This window comes from Myotis yumanensis, unplaced genomic scaffold (assembly GCF_028538775.1).
Source record: "Myotis yumanensis isolate MYYU_CA2020_CCGP unplaced genomic scaffold, mMyoYum1.0.hap1 SCAF_1, whole genome shotgun sequence".
Classification (NCBI taxonomy): domain Eukaryota; kingdom Metazoa; phylum Chordata; class Mammalia; order Chiroptera; family Vespertilionidae; genus Myotis; species Myotis yumanensis.
This window is the reverse complement of record NW_027223752.1, coordinates 16,469,041-16,481,987: the sequence shown is the minus strand read 5'-3', so window position 1 is coordinate 16,481,987 and position 12,947 is coordinate 16,469,041. Positions and strand designations below refer to the sequence as shown.

At 40.9% G+C, this 12,947-nt stretch overlaps 1 protein-coding gene across 3 annotated transcripts in view; it reads left to right on the top strand.

Moving 5' to 3' along the window:
- The first annotated feature begins 17 nt into the window (after positions 1 to 17).
- The window catches only part of LOC139010342 (cleavage and polyadenylation specificity factor subunit 2), a 28,727-nt gene continuing 15,797 nt past the window's right edge, over positions 18 to 12,947 (top strand). The window contains exons 1-9 of one of the 3 annotated variants that reach the window (XM_070414665.1): positions 18 to 159; positions 3,849 to 3,910; positions 5,561 to 5,743; positions 6,111 to 6,270; positions 6,349 to 6,454; positions 7,718 to 7,847; positions 8,675 to 8,790; positions 9,925 to 10,112; positions 11,038 to 11,328. In XM_070414665.1, the coding sequence (XP_070270766.1) occupies positions 5,595 to 5,743; positions 6,111 to 6,270; positions 6,349 to 6,454; positions 7,718 to 7,847; positions 8,675 to 8,790; positions 9,925 to 10,112; positions 11,038 to 11,328 (1,140 nt within the window). In that variant the 5' untranslated portion in view covers positions 18 to 159; positions 3,849 to 3,910; positions 5,561 to 5,594. The remainder of the gene's footprint in view (positions 160 to 3,848; positions 3,911 to 5,560; positions 5,744 to 6,110; positions 6,271 to 6,348; positions 6,455 to 7,717; positions 7,848 to 8,674; positions 8,791 to 9,924; positions 10,113 to 11,037; positions 11,329 to 12,947) is intronic. The other 2 variants (XM_070414646.1, XM_070414656.1) reach the window with 2 other exon arrangements.

The following is a 12,947-nucleotide window of genomic DNA, read 5'->3' as shown; positions in this document are numbered from 1 at the left end:
CCGACTCCAATTTCAAGATGGCGGCCGCCATGGCGGAGCTTCTGCGGCCCGGCCGTAACGGCTGCTGCTGAGCGGGCGTCAGCTTTCCTCGCTCTCGAACCTGGATTCAGCGAGGGGTTGGGAAGGGCAGTGGACGGCGTTGGGGGGAGGACGGACGAGGCAAGTGCGGGCGAGGAAAGGAGTGAGCCTCGGGATGGGGGAGGGGGCGTCCTGGGCGGCGGGGAGTCTGCGCCCACCCAGTCTCCGCCGGGACGGGCTCCGGGGGTTTCGGATACGACTTTCCGGCTCGATCTTGGCCCAAGTGCTCAGCGAGGGAAGAAGAAGTGATATCTCCGAGGGTCTGGAGCTCCCGGGCTTTGGCGGCCGTCCGTCCGATTCCCCCCTTCGCTCCCCCCCCCCCCCCCCCCCCACCTCCGGCTGCTTCCCTGCGCCGTGCAGATCGCGGGGCTGGAGGCGTTCATGCGACGCCCGCCTTGGCTGCTCTGTTCTCCGCCTCCCCCTCGGTCTCGGGGTGAGAGAGCAGGAGGCTGCTAAGCACTGGGAATGAAGCAGGCATCCTTTTTGGTGAAGGGGGGCTCGGCCCTCCGAGTCTCCCGCTCCCCGGCCGCCTTCCATCTATTTTACAGGCTCCTAAGCCAGCAGGAGGTCACGCTAGCCATACCCCTGGCGAGGCTGAGCTCCTGTGACCTGGCGGACCTGAGTTATCAATTGCCCATCTCCTTATTTTTAAAAATTCACACCCGCGCTGATCCTGTTAGGAAATCACTGCTCTTCTGGAAGTGACCCGGAAGAGACTCCGCATTCCGCTCAGGGGCCAACCAGGACCCCTTCCTGTTCCCTTGCATTTTGCAGAATTCCTCTTGGTTGTCATCGACATGCAGGGTCATTATTGAGAGAGAGAGAGAGAGAGAGAGAGAGAGGGAGAGAGAGGAGAACTGATGGACAATTGCAATGAAACACTGTCCAGACGGCGTTTATGATGTGGCTAGCGTTCATTCCCAGCCTCAGTGCACATTTATGTTGCTTTGAGTGCCGCGCTTGGTATTGGCGATACCTTTACTCCTGGTGCATTCAGTATCCATTCAACAAGTATTTTTTGTCCCCAGTTTGTGCTAGGTGAAAGTAACTACCTGAGGACACCAAAAAAGCTTTTTAAGGAGTACATATTTGAGCTGGGTCCTGCAGGGTCAAAAGGAATTTACTAGATTCAAGAGAAGGTCATTCCTGCATGGAGGACTGGAATGCAAAGATTTGAGATGTGACTCAATAGTTAGGAAGCCTCGGAATGCTTTGCACAAGGAAGGGGCATGAGTATATTTGTTCTTTTTAAAAGATGGCAGCTGTGTTATGGAGGATCAGCTTGGAACAGGAAAACTAGATGAGAGAAAATTGCAGTCATTCAGGTAAGATAATGAGTGCCTCAGTTGGGGTAGGAGAGTTGAAGGACGTCATTTCTGAAATGTCAAATAGGATTCACCTGGTGGCAGCCCATTTGGTGGTAAGAGGGTGACTCCAGAGTTTTTAGTCTGGGAGGCTAAGTGGTTGGTGATACCATTAAAACCAAGCCTAAGACATGGACATGAAAATGGAGCGGTGCCAACCTGCACTGTAGGGGTGGGAGAACACAGGCTCTGCATTCGGAAGCAGTGATTTGAGAGTCTAGATCTGTGCTATTAACAGTAACCAGGAGCCACATCTTGAAATTGTAATTAGATCAAATTGAAATGTGTTGTAAATATGAAATACACACTGGATTTCAAAGACTTAATACAAAATTAAAATATCATTAATAATTTAGTAATGATTACATGTTGAAATATTATATACGTATTGGATTAAATCAGCAGTTCTCAACCTGTGGGTCTCGACCCCTTTGACCCCTTTTAACTCCTGCATTGAAAGGCTTTGGGGGTTGAACGACTCTTTCACAGGGGTCGCCTAAGATCATCGGAAAACACATAGATAATTACATATTGTTTTTGTGATTGATCACTATGCTTTAATTATGTTCAATTTGTGACAATGAAATTGGGGGTCACCACAACATGAGGAACTGTATTAAAGGGTCGCGGCATTAGGAAGGTTGAGAACCACTGGATTAAATAAAAGTATATTAAAATTAATTCCACCTGTGAAACTTTTCAGCATGGTTCTGAAAAAACTTGAAATTACATTTGTGGCTTGCATTATATTTTTGCTGGGCTAACCTGTGGTAGTCTGGACTAATGAGAGAGGAATTAGTATGGAAGTGGAATTTGAGCTGGGTCTTGAGATGGTGAATAGTGATGTCAAGGCAACTGCTGGCACCCTCCATTGCCTGTGAAGGCATTCAGATTTCTGTGTTGTTTTTTCCTTCAAGCAGTAGGAAGCCTGCCTAGATTTCTGAGCAGGGGATAATGTGTGCAGGGGTGTTTCTAAAGACTAATCTGGCTGGAATGTTTAAGTTGAGATAAGGGCAGAAAGCCTGGAGGCTAGGAAACAGAAACCCTGCGTTAAGGTACTGACAGTGGGAATAGAAAGAATGACTTATGTGCAAGGCATTCTGAGGGAAAACTAACCAGAAGTTGGTAACAGACTGTTCAAAAAGAAGTAGAAAAAGGAATTAAACATGTAGAGTTACAAGTGTTGGTTACTTAGATAATGATGAATTCATGTCTTAGACTTAAGAAAGTACTAGAGGCCCAGTGCATGAGTTCGTGCATGGTTGGGGTCTCTCAACCTGGCGATCAGGGCCAATCGGGGCCTGTCGGCCAGGGGGAGGGACTGCGGGAGGTTGGCTATGGGAGGGCACTGACCCCCAGGGGGCAGCTCCTGCATTGAGCATCTGCCCCCTGGGTGGTCAGTGCACATCATAGCAACTGGTCATTTGGTCAACTGGTCTTAACCGTCTCTTAAGCTTTTATATATATAGATTTTTGGGGCTAAAGAAATATAGCCTCAAAAAAGAACCAATAAAGTTGAAAGGATGAAGTAGCCTGCTAAATATTCCCTCTTTTTATCTCTCAACTTTCTGTACCTTCTTATCAATCATATACATCAGCCAATATCCCTAAAATAAAGTTACCTGGGTCATGTCATCTTCCTACTTGACAATGGATCTTAAAATGTTTCTCTGTTGCCTATAGAACTAGGTCCAAAGTTTCCCAGGCCTTTCACTATCTGGCCCTTTTCTATTCAGATGCCAGCTAGTTTCTTCACTGGTAGCCTGTAATTTTTTTTGTTTTGTGCCTTTGATCATGTTACTGTTTTGTATACTTTTTCTCTTTGTCTCTTTCTACCCAGGTCCTACCAATCCTTAATGAATAACTTAAGATTCCACCTTTTTTATGATTTTCAATAACATAAGCTAATGTCAATTTAAAAAATCTTATTTCCTAAACTGCATATTTCAGCCCTTAATTATAACTAATTTGGTATATTATTACTTTTGTTTTTTATTATGTCTTTTATTATCTTATCCCTGTTGGTTTTATGTCAGCTTAAGCTTCCTAAAATTATGACAGGTTTCTTTTTTTAAAATTGATTTTCTAGAGGGAGGGAGGAAGGGAGAGAGTGAAAGAGAGAAACATTGATGTGAGAGAGGCACATTGATTCGTTGCCTCCTGTCCCGTGCCCCGACTGGGATAGAACCTGCAACCTCCTGGTGCACTCCATGATGCTCCAACTAATTGAGCCACACTGGCCAGACATGACAAATTTCTTTTTTTGAAAAAAGATCATATATCATACTGTTTGTTGCTGCTCACAGTTTTTATCGTAGGGCAAGACATAGAAATTAAACATCATAATTAAAACTAAAGTAAGTCATTATGCCACATTCATTAGTCTCCTATTTCTTTATATTTTAGATTTTTAAAGAGCTCTTTCTTTGAATTCATGGTGTTTCATCGTAGATAGGACTGAGATATCAGTAAGTAATGAATGTCTAATAAAGATCTAGCTTTATTATATTCCGAGAATTTGTAATAAAAATACTTTTCGTGTGGTGAAATCAGGGTCTGACTGCAGAAACGTTTACCATGAACTCATTCAGTTCTGTCTGCAAGGGACTTTGTGTTTTCACGTCATGATGGAAGGAAAGTGGGAGGCCAGGTGGATTTGAGATGAGTTTCTCCTCGGCGGTTAACAGATCGTCGTGCGTGTGTTACCTGCTGTTGCATTGGCTCCAGCTCCTCGTGACTATAAATGAGTGGTGTCCACAGTGTTCTGCTCAGCTCCTGCAGACTCACGCCTGTGGCTTCTTCTCTGGGGTCAGCCCATCTCATATTTGGTTTCCTCTTTTCCTGCTGCTTTCTATTTTTCCCAGTAGATTGCCACTTTCAAAGAGCCCTGCCTTCTCATGATGGATGTGAAGTAGGTCAGCCTTAGTTTTGTCATTTTTTTTGGCCTCCAGTGATGTTTCAGGTTTAACTTGTTCTAAAGCCTACTTGTTCAGATGAATCAGTTTTTTCCTATTAGCTTCTTCACTACCCAACTTTCACATCTGTACATAGTAATTGGGAATATGAGGGTATGGGTGACCTTAGCCTTGGTCTCAACACACCTTTACTCTCAGTGGTTTTCGTTTTTTAATATATTTTTATTGATTTCAGAGAGGAAGGGAGAGGGAGAGAGAGAGATAGAAACATCAATAATGAGAGAGACTCATTGAATGGCTCCCTCCTGCACACCCCACATTGGGGATCAAGCCTGCAACCCAGGCATGTGCCCTGACCGGGAATCGAATGGTGACCTAGTTCATAGGTCGACACTCAACCACTGAGACACGCCAGCTGGGCAAGGCTAATTTATTTTATTTTTTAATTGATTTTTGTTTTTCAGGGAGAGAGAGAGAGAGAGAGAGAGAGATTAATTTGTTTCACTTATTTATGCATTCATTGTATGTGCCCTGATGAGATAAAACTCACAACCTTGGAGTATCTGGAAGACACTGACCAACTGAGCTACCTGGCCAGGGCTAAGGCTAATTTATTTTTAGGAGCTAAAATCTGGAATATTTCTGTGGAGCTTTGTTTTGCTAGTGAATGTTTTTATAACATTTGTTTAATAGCCCACGATTCTAGTTTTAGGTCCTAAATCTCAATAGATGTGTTCATGTTATATTTTCTTGAAATGTGTGTAGTAGGTGTCCCAACATAAATTCTATCTTTATGTATATATTAATATTTATGAGGAAAGGTTAATTAACTTACCCAGAACCACATAGGAGCAGATTCAAATTTGAGTCTGTCTGATTCCCATTCCACTACTTTTCATTGAATCAAACTGGGGAGCCACTGCAGTATTCATTGTAAACAATAGTGTGTAAGATGTTTGTGCTTTTAAACTTAGCAGTGATAGAAAGGGGTCTTTGACACGTTAAGCGCCCAGCCTGTTTTGTCTTCCGGACGGAAAGTGTAGTGTCAGTCACCAGTGACTGGGCGCTTAACGTGTTAAAATGTTTGCTTTTCATGTTTATGGAATTTCTGCCCACTTAGAAATTATATATAATTTTAATTTGTCTAGTGTGTATATTAGGCTGTACTTTTATGCTTAATTATACATATTTTTCTTTTGAAAGAACTGTTTGGACTGTTGCTATTGGACCAAAAAGAATGACATCTATTATCAAATTAACTACCCTCTCTGGGGTTCAAGAAGAATCTGCTCTTTGTTATCTTCTTCAAGTCGATGAATTTAGATTTTTATTGGACTGTGGCTGGGATGAGCACTTTTCTATGGATATTATCGATTCCCTGAGGAAGTAAGTTACTTTTAATATTTCTAGACTTCTAGTACATCAACTTTTCTACATTGTAATACTAATTAATGGTACATAAGGAAGACATTTGAAATCAGCTTACATGTGGTATCTACCGTTTCTTTTCTCTTTTAAATGTGTCTATACACTATATACCTAGTGTGACTTACACCATGATTTTGATATCTATACAGGACAGGGGTGGTTAGAATTAATATTTGTAGGCATCATACTTTGAGCTCTTTTACTCCAGCGTAGTCTTCAATTCAGAATGCTGAGAGGAATCTGAATTGGTGAATTAGTTTGAGTGTCCTGCCTTCATCCTTAAAACATGACTAGGGAAATGGTAATGTTGCTGGTGCTCTCCCAGGCACGTTCACCAGATTGACGCGGTGCTGCTGTCTCACCCGGATCCTCTCCACCTCGGGGCCCTCCCGTATGCGGTCGGGAAGTTGGGTCTGAACTGCGCCATCTATGCGACCATTCCTGTTTATAAAATGGGACAGATGTTCATGTATGATCTTTACCAGGTAATATAAGCAATTAAAAAAAGTTTTAACGGTTCTGCAGTGATCATTTTTAACCTTTTATTTGTGTTACCCTTTTAGTCTCGACATAATACAGAAGATTTCACTCTGTTCACGTTAGATGACGTGGATGCAGCTTTTGATAAAATACAGCAGTTGAAATTCTCTCAGATTGTGAATTTGAAAGGTAAAAAATATTTCCATCAATAAAATAATTGGACTAACGGGATTTAACTTACTGAAAAATGCAAGGGGAATTTGTAGTAAAAGCTGTAGGCACTGTGGTCTGAGGAATAGAAAATTAGCATTTTTTAATAAGAACTTTGAACCTCCCCTGAGTCATTTGGACTGGAAAATATTCCAGAGGAAATACTAACAAAATGTGAACAACTCTGGCCTTTTTGTTGTTAATCCTCACCCAAGGATTTTTTTCCTATTGATTTTTTAGAGATAGTAGGAAAGAGGGAGGGGGAGAAAGAGAGAGAGAAACATCAATGTGGGAGAGACACATCAATTTATTGCCTCCCATATATGCCCCAACTGGGGCCAGAGATCAAACCTGCAACCCAGATAAGTGCCATTGACCAGAAATCGAACCTGTGACCCTGTGGTGTGGGGGTGGAACTCTAACCACTGAGCACCACTGGCTAGGGCAACAACAAAGGCCTTTTCACCTTTAACTTGGGAAAGACTTATTCAGTGTCTACTGTGTGTAATGCACAGAGGTAGCGTGGGCAGATCCTCCTGGGAGCTCACAGGTCGAGGAGGATAAGCAGCACAGACAGCTGGCTGTAGTGACTGACGGAAATGGAATGCGATGGCAGCATAAAGGGCAAAAATGACTGCATTCTAGAATCAAGCATTAAGAAGTTTATTCTCATTAAGGCAGGAAGTTACATAGTAAGTTTATATTTACTACCTACAGAGATAATTGTATTGAAGATTTTCAGATATGAACCCTGGCATTGAAAAAATGGTGCAACAATCTTCCTGAAGATTTAGCCAGGAAGCCACAGTGGTCTCAATAGTTGTGCATTACTGAATTTTTCTATAGGATAAATTCTTTAATGAGGTTGGAATGGTCAGTTTAGAAGTTAGCAAAAATGTAAATACTTAATAATTGTGTGTACAATATAAGTAATAAAATGTATTAGCTCATACTAAGTAACTTACTAGTAATAGTAACTTTAAGTCCAATCTCTAGCCTTTTATTCATAAGCACAAATATGTCTGTAAGAATCGTAATAAAGTGATAAGAGCATTTGCTTCCATGAGGGAATGGAGTAGCCAGGGGACAGGAGAGTGAGACCTGCATTTCACTGTATGCCTTTTTACTTTTGAATTTTGTATCATTGTCTATATTACCTGTTAAAAAATAGCTTACAAATAAATAACCTCTCTGTAGGGATGTAATAGAAATCTGAGTGTTGTCATGATCTCGTTGACCTAGGAAAAGGACATGGCTTGTCTATCACACCTCTGCCGGCTGGTCATATGATAGGTGGGACCATATGGAAAATAGTCAAAGATGGAGAAGAAGAAATTGTTTATGCAGTTGACTTCAACCACAAGAGGGAGATGTAGGTATATTAAGAGAAAAGCGAATAGAAATACAATTAGCATTATTTTATACTTTGGAGGGAAAATTAGAAAACAGTTATTTTTTTAACCAGAAATCTATGGATATTTAAATGCACCAATTAGTGAATATTTTGAAAATTACTTAATTATTTGCATTGTAAGGGAAAACTATGATACTAAGATAAAAAATATATTTGAAATTTACATGTTAGTTTCCACTCTATAAAACAGATTTCTCCCTGGAGATGCTGCAAAAGAGATACATTTTTGTATATCAAACTATACTTTATATGCTCTTGACCTGCTATTTAAAGGAACTTTGTCTTTTTTTTTTGTAGAGTTAGTAATTACCATCTAATATAGTTATATTTAAAGTCAGACTCCCTTTAAAAGGAGACACAACAGTTTAATTTTAAATACTTCATTTTGTATTCATAGCATATTATATCAATTACTAGAGGCCTGATGCACGAAATTTGAGTAGGCCTTCCTTCCCCGGCTGCCAGCACTGACTTCCCTCTGGCACCCAGGACCTGGGCTTCCCTCACAGCCACGGCTTCATCTGGAAGGTCGCCTGGAAGGACATCTGGTCTAATTAGCATATTATGCTTTTATTATTGTAAATGTCTGAGTGGTGGTACTCTGGAAGATCTTGGTTTTCCTTTTTTTTTTAATTTACAGATTTTCTTATCAGTGAGCATGTATGTATACTTTTATAGTTAGAGGAAGAAAAAGGCCTTATAAAAGACATTGCTTATTTTCAGGTAAGATTTTCAGGTTTATTTGAAATGATATAAAATATTTCTCTTCTTCAAATTTGTTATAGCCACTTAAATGGATGTTCCCTGGAAATGCTAAGCAGACCCTCCCTACTTATCACAGATTCATTTAATGCTACATATGTGCAGCCGAGGAGAAAACAGAGAGATGAGCAACTTCTGAGTATGTATTACATAAGGTCCTTTATAAAGAGCCATGGAAGTGCTTGGTAGAGTGAATTGCTGCTTATTCTGTTCTGGTTTTCATTTTTCTTGTCATAAAAGATTGTCTAACTCTAGTTATTTAAAAAAAAAAAAACAACAAACACCTATGTGACCATATCAAAACAAAAAGATGCTTTCATTGGTTTGAATTTAATTTTTGTGGAATAGGTATAAAGATTGGCTTCTCCCTGCCATTCACCATATGGCTAGCTCTCCTTGGCACTCACTGGTTTATGTAGGGAATACCAAAATATAAAGATCTTATATAAATCAATAAGAATACAACAATACTTTGCTACAGAACTAAAGATAACTTTATTTTCATGTTTTCACTATAAAAACTATGATTTATAAATAAGCCATTACTAGGCCAGGTACAAAATAAAATAAAAAAATGAGAGAGAATCATCGATCCGCTGCCTTCTGCATACCCCTCTACTGGGGATTGAGCCCGCAACCCGGGCATGTGCCCTGACTGGGAATCAAACCATGACCTCCTGGTTCATAGCTCAATGCTCAACCACTGAGCCACACTATCCAGGCTTGGATTCTACTTTTAAACATTTTTTAAACCACTGCCTTTGTCTATCTACTTAAAAAGTATAGCTCGTATACTATGTTACACTACCTAAGAATGTTTTCAATTCTTGTTTTTGCTAGAGTTGGTTTTGCTAAATATTTTCAAGCACACTTTTATCTAGAGCAAGAGAATCTATTTAAATCTGTTTATAAAGATGCTTTTGTTAGCAGAGAGAATATCTATTTTATTCTATAGGCATACATACACATATATAAAACATGTTTGTATTAGTGTAAAGTCCACATTAAGGGTTGGAAACCAGTGATTTCTAATGTCTCTGTGAAAAAAAATTGAGAGTCAATGGCATTGTTTTTTACTCTTAGAAAGATGTATTCCGAGAATAAAAAGTATTTGTAATAGCCTGAACAGAATTATTTTATTTTGTACCTGACCTGGTAATGGCTTATTTATAAATCATAGTTTTTATAGTAAAAACATGGAAATAAAGTTATCTCTAATTTTGTAGCAAAGTACTGTTGTGTTCTATAGGGATTTTACACTCTTGTTTTCTAGCAAATGTCCTGGAGACACTTCGCGGGGATGGCAACGTGTTGATCGCAGTGGACACTGCAGGCAGAGTTCTGGAACTTGCGCAGCTCCTCGACCAGATCTGGCGAACTAAAGATGCAGGACTGGGTGTCTACTCCCTGGCACTCCTGAACAACGTCAGCTATAATGTGGTGGAGTTTTCCAAGTCCCAGGTTTGTCTTTACATGATCATTTGTAATATAGTTTGCTACAGACAGCACTGTTTTAATTGCCCTTTAGATTTTATTTTTCTGTTGAAGAGGTTGTGATGATGACAATAATAATAGCTAAAAATTAACCACTTACTGTGCTTTCTGCTTTACATGTATTATTTCATTTAATCCTTATATACCCTATGAAGTAGGTTCTGTTCCCCCCCTCCGTCCTGCCCCCAGCCCCCATTTTACAGATTGGGCAAGTTGCTTCTCCTCTAGCACTTAGTATGGCCAATGGGGACAAAAATTAAACCAACCTCTTAGGCCAGTGGTAGGCAAACTGCGGCTCGGCAAACCATGGCTCGAGAGCCACATGCGGCTGTTTGGCCCCTTGAGCGTGGCTCTTCCACAAAATACCGGCTCTTCCACAAAATACCGACTTCTGCACATGGACCACGAAGTTTCAATCGTACTGTACGTGCATGCCCACACGTGGTATTTTGTGGAAGAGCCACACTCAAGGGGCCAAAGAGCCGCATGTGGCTCTCGAGCTGCGGTTTGCCGATCACGGTCTTAGGCTATAAATGTTAGAATTCATTTTTCTCTTCCTTTTGAATAAACTCTTGTCCTTGAAATAGCAATCTCTGGGCTAAGATACTCATTTAGAACTTATACGTAGCCATCTCAATAGGCTTAAAGTAATTTGTAAGTGAAACATAATGCAAAATTGGAGTTTTGGGGGTGACCACTATGGGTGATGGGATCTAATGGGGGCGGAAGCAGAAAATAAGCTGCTTGTCAGAAAGTTACAAATTTAAGCAACTAGTGGTGGTGGTGGTCGGGGGGGAGGGGGAGCTAGAACTTGAACTTCCTGACTGTGGTAGAATACATTGAATTTATAATATAGCATTTTCTTATCATTGTCATCTTTCCCCCATATTAGGTAGAATGGATGAGTGACAAATTGATGAGATGTTTTGAAGACAAAAGAAATAATCCGTTCCAGTTCCGCCATCTCTCTTTGTGTCATGGTCTTTCTGACTTGGCCCGAGTACCCAGTCCTAAAGTGGTACTTGCCAGCCAGCCCGACCTGGAATGTGGATTTTCAAGGGATCTCTTTATTCAGTGGTGTGAGGACCCTAAAAACTCCATCATTCTAACTTACAGAACTACTCCTGGGACTTTAGCACGTTTCTTAATTGATAATCCTGCTGAAAAAGTTACAGAAATAGAGGTAAGTGCTTGCATATGAATTTTATCTTAACACTGTTTTGAATACATTATAAAACTCAAAACTTTCAAGGTTGTTATCAGAATAACAGTAGAGAACCTTTAATAGCCCACATTTCAGAGCTACTTAGTTGGAAATCCTCATTCTTGAACCCTTCCATGGTCCCCGCTGGAACCACCCCAGACGGTGTGCACATACACTGTGTTCCCATTTCCCCTTGGAAAAGTTGCTCTGCGTCCTTTCCTTAGTTGGAATCCAGCGCTTTCCTGATGATGCTTTTTCCGGTAGCCCTCTCAAGCAGACGCTCTTTTTCCTTCTTTCTCCTCCTTTCATGTTCCACGTACTTTAAGTGGGGTAGGTGTTCTTGTTATGTATTGCAGCTTTGAAGCCATTTCTCTTCCCTCTGCAGTTCTTAAGTCAGACTTGACAATATACTCACCCCTCCTTGTTCCTGGCATTTACTGATCTCTTGGTCATTCTGTCACTCATCTGTGACTTCGGACCCTGGTTCATAGCCTTCCTGTCCACTTGTACTCAGGACTTCATTCTTGATGACTTTAGCATTCCTCTCTGCCCAGTTCCTTGGCTCTCTTGTTTCTTGACCTCTTATTCCTTAGTGATCTTTTCCTCTATTCCACCTCAGTATCTTTCCCACCTTCATGCTGTGTATTCCCAGGGTCATGCCCTTAACCTTGTTATGGATGAACAACTTCCACATCTCCACTACCTCAAGCACCCCACCCTGATCTTACAGATGACTCTCTTACTGCCATGCCAACAGTTCTTTGGTCCCATGGGGACTTTAGGTTCATGAACCTCACCACTTTTGCTATCCGTCCTCCCTCCAGCTTTGAGTCAGTGGTCCATCATTACTCTGTGAACACCTTTAACTCTCTTATCCTTCTTTTTGCCATTGTACTCACCTGGCAAAGCCTTGGCTAGTTAAACCATTTGCTTAGTGTGTGCCTGTACCCAAGGACGTAAGCTCTCTGCTGTGGGGACAGGTTTTCCTGCCCATTCATGACCTCACATTTCAGAAGGGCACCCAATACTAGCACTCAGCATTTAGGGGCAGTTTTCTGCACTGTCCCACAAGACAACGTCATACCTTCTTTCTTCTCAAAACGCCTACAGCTCCATCTCAGTCCTCACCCATAGCACATGATGTTGTGGGAGTTGTTAACAGAAGTGGGAGTCAGACGGGAATTCCCTTATCTTCTCACCACTAAATAGCCTCACCTGTTTCTGCATCTGCATTGCTGCTGCCTTGTTTCCTGTTATAGGAGCAAGACAGTCAAATGACTGTTATGCCAAAAGACCCTAATATATCAATTTTCCAAAACTAGTATCATTAACCTGAAGTTTATAGCAATTGATATTGAATGGGTTAATGACTGCCAGTGCTGGGCAGAGTTTTAGAAGACTCCCTTTTGTCTTCATACGGCCATTTTAAGGGATGTCTAGTTTTAAAGCTGAGTAGGAAGAATATCTTATTAACTCTACTTAAGAAAACCATGGTAATAGTAACTAAAATCTGATATGCATTCACTGTAAATACAGAATTATTGAGGAAGGATTCAAAGCAAGCACACCAATTTAAAATACTGTCTTTTGGGTTATTT